The 9,362-nt window shown below is 39.1% G+C and overlaps 1 protein-coding gene across 1 annotated transcript; it reads right to left on the bottom strand.

The window, feature by feature from the left end:
* Positions 1-4,929: 4,929 nt before the first annotated feature.
* LOC140238096 (uncharacterized) lies at positions 4,930-9,082 on the bottom strand. The gene is made up of 3 exons (XM_072318026.1): positions 8,928-9,082; positions 6,297-6,505; positions 4,930-5,202 (listed from the first exon to the last, which is right to left on the bottom strand). The coding sequence occupies exons 1-3, from the start codon at positions 8,989-8,991 to the stop codon at positions 5,008-5,010; spliced, it is 468 nt and encodes a 155-aa protein (XP_072174127.1). The 5' UTR covers positions 8,992-9,082; the 3' UTR covers positions 4,930-5,007.
* Between the last annotated feature and the right edge of the window lie 280 nt (positions 9,083-9,362).

Genomic DNA, 9,362 nt, shown 5'->3' with positions numbered 1-9,362 from the left:
AGGACACGGCACACGTCTTCGTAGTTTGATTTTCCTACAGTATCCATGCAGGTATACGTGCATCAAAGGTCTCGGGGGCAGCTTCCTATTGCTGTTGACAACATCATTGGTCTATACGGTATACCTATGTGTAAAACCTGAATGTGTTGGCATGGATTTGTTAGAAAAGCAGAAGTTATTTTATGCGCTTTATCGCAGGTGTTAATAAATTGCTTTGACAAAAGACGGCACTTCTGTTTAAGTATTCGTCATTCCTAAAATACAACATAACTATAGCAAGCAGCGATACGCCCTTTCCCCTTCAATATTTTCGGCAGCAATTGTTTAGTGTGCAAAGGACAAAAAGACACGCGAAGAAAGTTAGTAAAAATTGTACTTCTTTAACTGCAAATTGGTATTAAACGAAAAATAACAACCAACATTAGCCAATTATTTAATATGAATTACTATTACTCGTTTTTCAGTCGCGGGAATATCAATGAGAAGGAGATTTGAAAAAAAAAAAAAAAGATTTAAGTAGTTGTTCTATGCAAGATTGTCACGAAATTCCACACAGAATTTCAACATTTCCTCTGAAATCCAGCTTAAAATGGTTAAAATCAAGAACCTCTTCTTTGGTCTCCGTATCCAAACTCTATGCGGAAGAGCAGCTGCGATCATGGAACATAAACGCCAGTGAAATGCTAAGCATTTAATTGTCATGATGTTGAACCTTTCTACACATAAATTTGTGTAAATTGCGAAGAGATTCCACTCATTCTCTAAAACTTTCATGCTGTTTGCGATCTGGTCAAATTATTTGGGAATGAGGTCATCCCCTTTTGCTCTCAGTATAATAAAGACGGCAGTAAAAGTAAGGATAATATTTCAAGTAATACTCTGTGTTGAGGGCAAACACAAAGGTCTGCTTATGAGCAGGTGGAACACTTTTTTTTTTTTGTCCAGGACCTGATACTTGTCATTAATGACGTAATATTGATATAAGAAAGAAGAAATCATTTTTTGATTTTAATCATTATTTTCATAATTAACCTAGATTCTTTTCCTTTCCCGAAGGTATAGAGAAGACGACAGGTAAATTCGTATAGGTCATTGAGTATAGTATACAGCAGAATCGTTTGTGCTGGATGCCCTTGTTTTCATCACCTAAGCTGAATTTGTTAGCTTGCATCAGTTGGTCACCATGACGAACAACATTTCTTTTTTTTTTATATTTTAAGCTTTGATTACGTTTTGATGACAATATTCATCGGTGTGCATGTGAATTCACCTCTTATACTATTGTGAAGATGTCGCAAATATCCGTGTGTTCATACACGCATTCATGCATTTTCGGTGTTGAGCGTCGCTTGTATTATTAGGGATGTCATCGAACTATTACGTTGTGCCAACGATAAAAATGAACAAACAAACAAACAAACAAACAAACCCACATATGTGGCATGTGATTCGGTATTAGTAGCCGGGTTCACACGTACAAATTAGCGGGATGACGATCGCGATGCACATCCCGAGTTTTTTTGCGAGCGTTCACACGTACCAAATTAGCGGGATACCGATCGCGATCGCCATCCCGCTAATTTGGCGAGCGTCCACACGTACCGAATTATCCCGCTAATTGCCGGTAGAGACAACAACAAAGCCTGCAAACTGGGTCACAAAGCGCCCCTACTGCTTGCGCGCACTTACCTTTGTCTATTGTCTTTTACGCGTCAGTGGTGTGGTTCGCGCGCTGTTGTTGTGCTCCAAAGAGGTGAAGGAACTCTTCGCAGAGGCCTCCCTGTTGTGATGTGCGCATTGCATGATGGGATGTAAAAACTCGAGATTCTAATCCCGACCGTTCACACGTACCAGCGCGGGGCCAATTATCCCGCTAATTGACGAACCAGCGCAAGATTTCTTGGGATTAGCATCGCGATGCTTATCCCGCTAATTTTCGGGTTTTTTTCTGTCCACACGTGCAAAAAACTCGGGATGACGATCGCGATGCAAATCTCGAGATTTGTATCCCGCTAATTGGTGTACGTGTGAACCCGGCTACTAAGTCTCATTCCATCTGACTGACAAAACAGCTGCATCTCCGCTGAAAGTTACATATTGGTATGCACAAGCCACACCCGTCATTGTTTGATTGTATCAAAGGGGATTACAGAAATTCAAAAACAAACAAACAAACAAAAGAATAGGCATTGGATCACACTAAGAGCTCGCACAATCTGCAAGAAAAACAAGGAGGAATTTTAGAAATCGATATTTAAGTTCAGAACTTAATTACATTTGAGAGCAAGTACAACAGAAACGAGCTAAAAGGCACATTTCTTGTTTTTCACCCAAAGGTGGTTTGACGGGCTGTGTACCCCGATAGTGCTCGCATTCAAAGAGCCTTTGTATTCTAAAGGGCCACGAAAGATATAAAATAAGCCTTCATTACTTCTAATTCATGTACATCGAAAACACCGCTAAAAAGAAATCGTTTTTGTGGCAAAAGGACGAAACTGATCAACTATTCTCGAAACCGCTACCTCCTCCGTCCAAAGAAAACGTCCCATGATATGCGAACATACTCATCATGATGACACACCGATTCTTGTATAGTTTTCAATTGTATCAAGTGAAAATGGACCAAGAGCTCATGGATGTTCTTTTCAAATAAAATGAAAAAAAAAAACAGCTGGGTTTTTAATGCGTAAAACAAAAGAATAAGTTGCAATTTGCTGGGGAGATAAAACTTTCTGACATGTCTGATTAGTCTCCTGTCAAGTCAGACCGCTACGCCAGAGATAACGAGGCGCTCGGGAACATTTTCGGAAACATTCAGAGCATTGCAGAGTGTGCAGGTGCAGCGAGAAATTTGGCGAGATTTTTCGGAGAGTCGACGACTTCTCCCCCATCAAAACATCCAACCAACCAACCAACCAACCAACCAACCAACCAACCAACCAACCAACCAACCAAACAAACAAACAAGCCAACCCAAAAATCAAAGAAGAAAAAACAACAACAAACCAACAAACCGAGCAACTCGCATGTTGATGTTGCTGTTTAATGTGACAAAATGTAATCGTAACTTTTATATTCCTCTCTTCCGTTTTCTTAAATTTCACATAAGATTTGGATACTGTAAAACTTGCTTGGACGTTCTGTCTGTATGATGTCAACACAAGACGGTGCTTTACTCGATTTCGGGGGGGGGGGGAGGTACAACCCGACATCCTCTCATTTCGTCAAATCTGACAAATATGACATTGCAACGGCGTCTTGAGTAATACAAAGTGCGGAATTCCGAGAATTAACTCATTTCTTTTCTCATGCGCAAAATTATGGTCCTCGTTATTTAACTTATTTGTCGTGACACATTTTTTTTTCTTCTTTACTGCGATCAGGTGCGACAGTTGGCTGCCTGCTACGCGACCTCTCCATGGATCGTAGGAGATCGCTTCCGCTTCCCTCTAGCCAGATCGCCGTAGATTTGGCACAAGCCTGCCAATCCAGAATGGTCAATAGAAATTTATTCGCTATTTCCTTTTTTTTTCTAAGCAGGAAAAGGGAGGCAAAATATTTTCAGTCCATCTCCTCGAAGGCAAATCATTTCTATATTCGCATCAGCCCCCCCCCCTCTCTTCCTGATGCTCATGGTTTATATATAATATTCTTATGCTTCACGTTTACATAAGACGTATATCTCGGAAGCTAATGTGTCTGAATGGAAGTGATTTCACGCCTACTGGATTTTGGGATTACCGGAGGGTTTCCACGCAACCGTTTAACAATATTTACCTCACAAAGACCCGACTGCGTCAGGATATTCGCTTTGACGCGTTGGATTATTTCCTTTTATGCAATGGGAGCCGGTTTCATATATCTATCCAGAGTATAGATATGAATGTCAAGGTAGCAACGCAAAGCAACACAAATTCGTGTGGTTTCTGAGTTGATTATTCAGAAAACACTAAGGATTTGTGGACGAGGCATTTTTTATTCTATTTTTTTTTAATTGAAATCACAATCTTTCTGAATGTGTGCGTACCGGTGTGATTGAGTGTAATAATCATATGCATATATACGTTAACTTATATGTAGCATAATTAGAATACATAAAAAAAAAAAAAAAAAAAAAACGTACGCAAAATAAATTTCCTTGGGAAACACTTACGGCTGTGCAGAGGGAAAGATTTATAAGGTTTGCCATGCCAGAAAACAGACGTGTTGATATTTATTGTTTTTCCATAACCTAGGCCATCTATTCGCTTTTATGTTTTTGAATGACCAATTCTTCTTATATATAGAGAGAGAATATGAGAGAGATGAAGTTATATGAACACACAATTCAATGAACGGAGAAAAAAAAAGGCAACGATATCACTTACACAGAAAAAGGGACAGTTAGATAGCTAAATAAAGATAGAGGGGGGTGAGGGAGAGGGAGGGGGCGAGGGAGGGGGAGACGGAGGGATGGGAGAGTGAAAAAGATTTTTGTTTTTTGAGTACTGTAGCTTCGATAGCTTGCAATCTGATTGACACGAAGACTCTGTGGCTCGAATTCACGAAGGTGGTACAAATGAGACCATGGTTTAAACCATGGAGCGCCAAGTGTCGCATGGAATATTTCGTTACGAAATCAGCCATTTCGTCGATAAAATGATTATTTTGTAACGAAATGAACATTTCGTCCACGGGCGAAATGATAATTTCGTTAACGAAACGGTCATTTTGTCGACGAAATTACCAATTTAGTAACGATGGTTTTTGTCCATGGTTTAAACCATAGTTTTATTTGTACCACCTTCGTGAATTCGGGCCTATTCCAAGTGACATGACGGATTTTACACACTCACTATAAAAAAAAAAAAAAAAAGAAGAAGAAGAAGATATATACCGGTATATATATATATATATATATATATACACCTATTTTTTTTATTTATTTTTTTTTACGTTGTAAATAATAGTCACGTTACATTTATTGTATAAAGATATAAAAGGATAACTAGGTTTGTTTATTATCTTTCATATGGGATCAGTGGCCATGCACTCGCATCCGCCCGAGGCGTAGCGAGCCAGGGAGAGGGCGCACAAGATTAAACAGACAAAGACATAGCAACCGGTCCCGAACTTCAGCCAGCCGTGCATTTTTTCCCGAAGACTTTTTTCCTTTTTCGTCTCTCCGTCCTCTTCTTCGCCGGGAGAGAGCACCCGCGATTCCTGCAAATTTTGAAGCCGAAATGGAATGCACATAATAAAATATGTATATATATATATATATATATATATAGCTATAAGTTTATCTTCACTCATTAGACCTACAGAGCCCAAAGTAACCCCTAAAGTCACTCCTCCGTTGTTTCTGTTAAAAACAAAGCAACAACAACAACAACAACAAATTCTGAAAAAAAAAATAGTATTGACAAATAAAATATTGGTTAAAAAATGGTGTTGATAACAATGACGGTAACTATTCTAATTATGGTAATGAAGGCAACCACACTGACAATAGTATTCAAGTAGGCCTATTGCATTAATAAAGTGATGTATGAAGCTCTGAAAACACGGCTGGGCTGTCTCTTTTTCTCAAATATCTATTATTTGAGTGATTTCCAGCGAGTAAAACTAAAAGGACGAGGGACATGATCTTTGAAAGAAATGATGGTGCATAGCACATTATCACGATCTAGCAGATATCTACATTAAAATCAAATATAAGTAAATGAATAAATGATGAGTTAATATCCGTTTTTTAGACGTACTTATATAAGTATGAGGACTGATAAATGAACAAAACGTAAAAACATTCAAATAAAAATCAGTGGCTATGTGGAACAGAATATGGATATTTGTATTAAATCAAATATATGTAAATGAATAAATGATGAGTTAATATCCGTTGTTTAGACGTATGTGGAACAAACTATGGGTTCTAGGTCTTGGGGTCCTCAGTTCGAGCTCCTTGGTAGAAGCAACAAGACTGGTGCCCTCGAGCAAGGCCCTTGTCGTCATTTGAATATTATGTTGAAGACTGAATGCTTTTGATCTCGTGCTTGCGTTCTTCAAAATATTTGATCTCTATATTGTTTACGTCAATTGAACCTCAGCTAAAAAACCTCAAGCCTTAATATGTAGGAATGATTGCATAAAAAGATAAAAACACAAATAAACCAATTAACTAGTAAATGAATTCTTCAGTACACTGACAATTACACATTAGCAATTGATTGATAAATGAATTCTTCAGTATATACATTGACAATTACACATTAGCAATAAAACGAATGAGTCCCAATCTCTGCCTTTTTCAATACCTCAAATTCCTCCTGTGCCTCCACCACGACGACTTCTTCTCTTCCTCCTCCCCCACGCCTGCCACGTTTAACCTCATCTACATGATGTCCTACTAGACGACTGGTAATGTGCCCTACTGGATGTCTGTCACCATGGTAACCAACCACGCCCGAACAGTTTCTCACGTGAGCATCCACCCGTGAGCCTTCAATCAGCGATGCTCCTTTCGCTGTCACAAGTAGATGAAAATAGTATAAAGCTCATAAACATGTATATAGGTCCGACTCTTGTGACATTCTAAAGAAGTTTTCGAATGTTTTAATTGTTGGCAGTCTTATTCTCACTTCGTCAATGTTTCACAGACAACTCAAGCTCAAACAACTGGTTGGATGTAGAAGCTGACAAGCAAGAGTAAGACGCAAAAATGAATACGCAAGTATTATAGTCAATAGTCCATGATACACGGTCAAATGTTTACAAGTGCGTGTGTATGGTAGCCCTACTACATATCGACCACCCTTATTGAAACCAAAGACGCTTATTAAATAAGACACGAAAGTGCGCGCTAATCCTGTACAAAACAAATGGACAGCGCGCGGTCTTCAAGCGTATACGCACATCACCTGAGACGCGCTGCCTTGACGCTTGATGAACAACAGCAGCGGCTTCAGGGACAGCGCGTCTCAGGTGATGTGTGTCTTTGCCTGAGACGCGCTGTCTGTGAAGATGTTGTTGTAGTTTATCAAGCGTTTTTGATTGTGAGATCATGTTGTTGCCAAATTTTTACCTCCACGGAATAATCCTTATTACTCTAAAATCTCGTTCTTCAAAATAATCCCCTTAATCGAAAAAAAGTTACGATTATAATTTTTAAATCTTTTTAAGATAATAAAGATACCACTACCTTTGGAAATGAATGATGCTCCTATAATAGGTGTACTGAGTTTGTACTTAGCTCTCTTTTGTATCGTCATGTAGGGTAGCCATTTTGTGTCCATTGTTATCGCGCGCCTTCGTATCTTATATCTCTACTATCTTTGATTGAAACCGACCGCGTATAATTCACGCACTGAACACTTTTTAATAGTACGCACTTCTCTGCGCGCAAAGCACATAAAAATGGATTGGCTTTGAATGTAGATGAGGATGGTGTGGGAAAACGCGATAATTCACTGTTCATTAATGGTTTTAATCAAGGACAAAATTTCGAATGAATATTTTCACCGAATCGTAATGACAGCACAATGTAATGTCTATGGAAGTTTCTAAAAGGCTTCTATTTAAAGCTTCGTACAACACGGTGTTCAATACAACTCGGTTTGCGTGCATTGTCAATGCAAAAACAGCGGTCGATCCTAAAAACGCGATTTACCGCGGGGAGCTGAAACGAGGCCACGCAAGTTCGTCGGTGATATTTTTGCACTGAAACTTCGAATCGAAAAGGGAACAACGGCATTTGATAGAGCTGGATTTTCTCAATCACGTAGGTTAAGTTTTTACGTGAATTTCAGTGTTAAATATTCTTATCAAGCAAATAAACATTAGGCGGTCGATTAGTAGTAGGTCCAACCATACTTTTTATTGTCATGGCATAACTGGCACTCAAACCATTCAATAACAAAGTGTGTCTGTGGATGTATGATGAAGCAATGAAACGTTTGTAAGAAGCATGATAACAGAAAACAGAACTCGCCTTGCAAACTTGCCCATGTGCGCTCTGTTTTTTCCCACTTTATTCTTGATTTGTGACGGACGGCGTAGAATATAGCCGGGGGGGGGGGGGGGGGGTTAAGAGTCAGCTCTGATTGTAATGTTTTCATCGAAAACCTTTTACTAGAACGTTCAAATAATCTGTGTGGGGGCATCGAAAGGACTGATCGGAGGAACGGCGACAAAATTGTCAACAATTCTGGCTGCCAAACCTATAAAACTTATACGGAACAAAAGGGGGAAAAGCAGAAGAATATAATCCTAGTTAATAGGTTCTTCCCCTTTGCCTTCTGTCTGGAAAAGCATTCTCAACTGGAAGTCTAGTTTCCAGCGCATCCATAATCTCGAAGTCTACGGATATGTTGTAATCGCATCGATTGTTTCAAGGTCGAGGGGCAACCCGCTCTTAGGAACCATTTATCTCCTGTGCACTGACAACAACCTGTTTTATTCCTGTTGCCTTGACCATTTTTATCCAGCTCGTTGCTTATTGCACTGTTACAAGCACCGCACTTTGGGATTTCATTTCTGTTTTTTTTTTTTTTTTTTTTTTTTTTTTTTTTTTAGTTGTTTCTCGTTTTAAAGCACAGTCCGTACCCAAATCGTGCAGCGCTAATATTTCACACATTTCTTATGCATACGTGTACATTTCCGCAACCACACGGGATCTATGTTTTCCCTTTTACTCGACCTTTTCCTTCGATATTGTCAAGAGACGTCGTTTTACAAACATATAGACACTCCTCATCTTCTCCTCAATCCCGCTCTCGAATTCTTTAATGAATATGTCGATTATTCCATCATTGTCTTTTCGGTTCTGTAGATGTTACAAGCGGTACCTAGGCTCATGGTATCATTATAACGCGCTACAGAATACATGTTGGACTTCCAATTAAACAAAGAAACAAACATAAAACACAAAGCAGTTAGAAATGTCTCACCTGTATGTACACTCGCAGACAGAAGCCCACAAACTTGAATAATGAAAAGAATAAGTGCCTTCATCAAATCGGGTTGAAAAAATAAAACAGAAGAAAGAGTAAATGAACAGACGACAAGTGTGAGTCAAGATGAGGAAGCATTCCAGAGGACAGCAAAGAACGAACACCAAAGACGCTCTACTATCTTTGACCAACACCTTGCCTATTATTGCGCGGAAAACATGCGCAAAACTTGTCATGCGCGCTTTTAATTTGAGCGCGTAAATATTATGAAGGCGCACACCTCCACGTTGTATCCTCGGGGAAACCCCTATTCGCTATATCAAGGCGGAATCAAACTCAAAATGCAAAATACACCGTGTAATACCAAATGATAATGAGCCTGACAACATAAATTGTCATGCGAGTGTGAGATACTTCATAATAGTGTTAAAA

This window comes from Diadema setosum, chromosome 14 (assembly GCF_964275005.1).
Source record: "Diadema setosum chromosome 14, eeDiaSeto1, whole genome shotgun sequence".
In the NCBI taxonomy this organism is placed as follows: domain Eukaryota; kingdom Metazoa; phylum Echinodermata; class Echinoidea; order Diadematoida; family Diadematidae; genus Diadema; species Diadema setosum.
This window is presented reverse-complemented; position numbering and strand designations above follow the sequence as displayed.

What these genes read in the sequence shown, in the direction of transcription:
- LOC140238096 (XM_072318026.1), bottom strand. Translation starts at nt 8,991, where the DNA reads ATGAAGGCACTTATTCTTTTCATTATTCAAGTTTGTGGGCTTCTGTCT. An exon ending in GTCTGCGAGTGTACATACAG is followed by an intron (nt 6,506 to 8,927) that starts GTGAGACATTTC and finishes TACTTGTGACAG; the next exon opens with CGAAAGGAGCATCGCTGATT. An exon ending in AGGCACAGGAGGAATTTGAG is followed by an intron (nt 5,203 to 6,296) that starts GTATTGAAAAAG and finishes CAAAATTTGCAG; the next exon opens with GAATCGCGGGTGCTCTCTCC.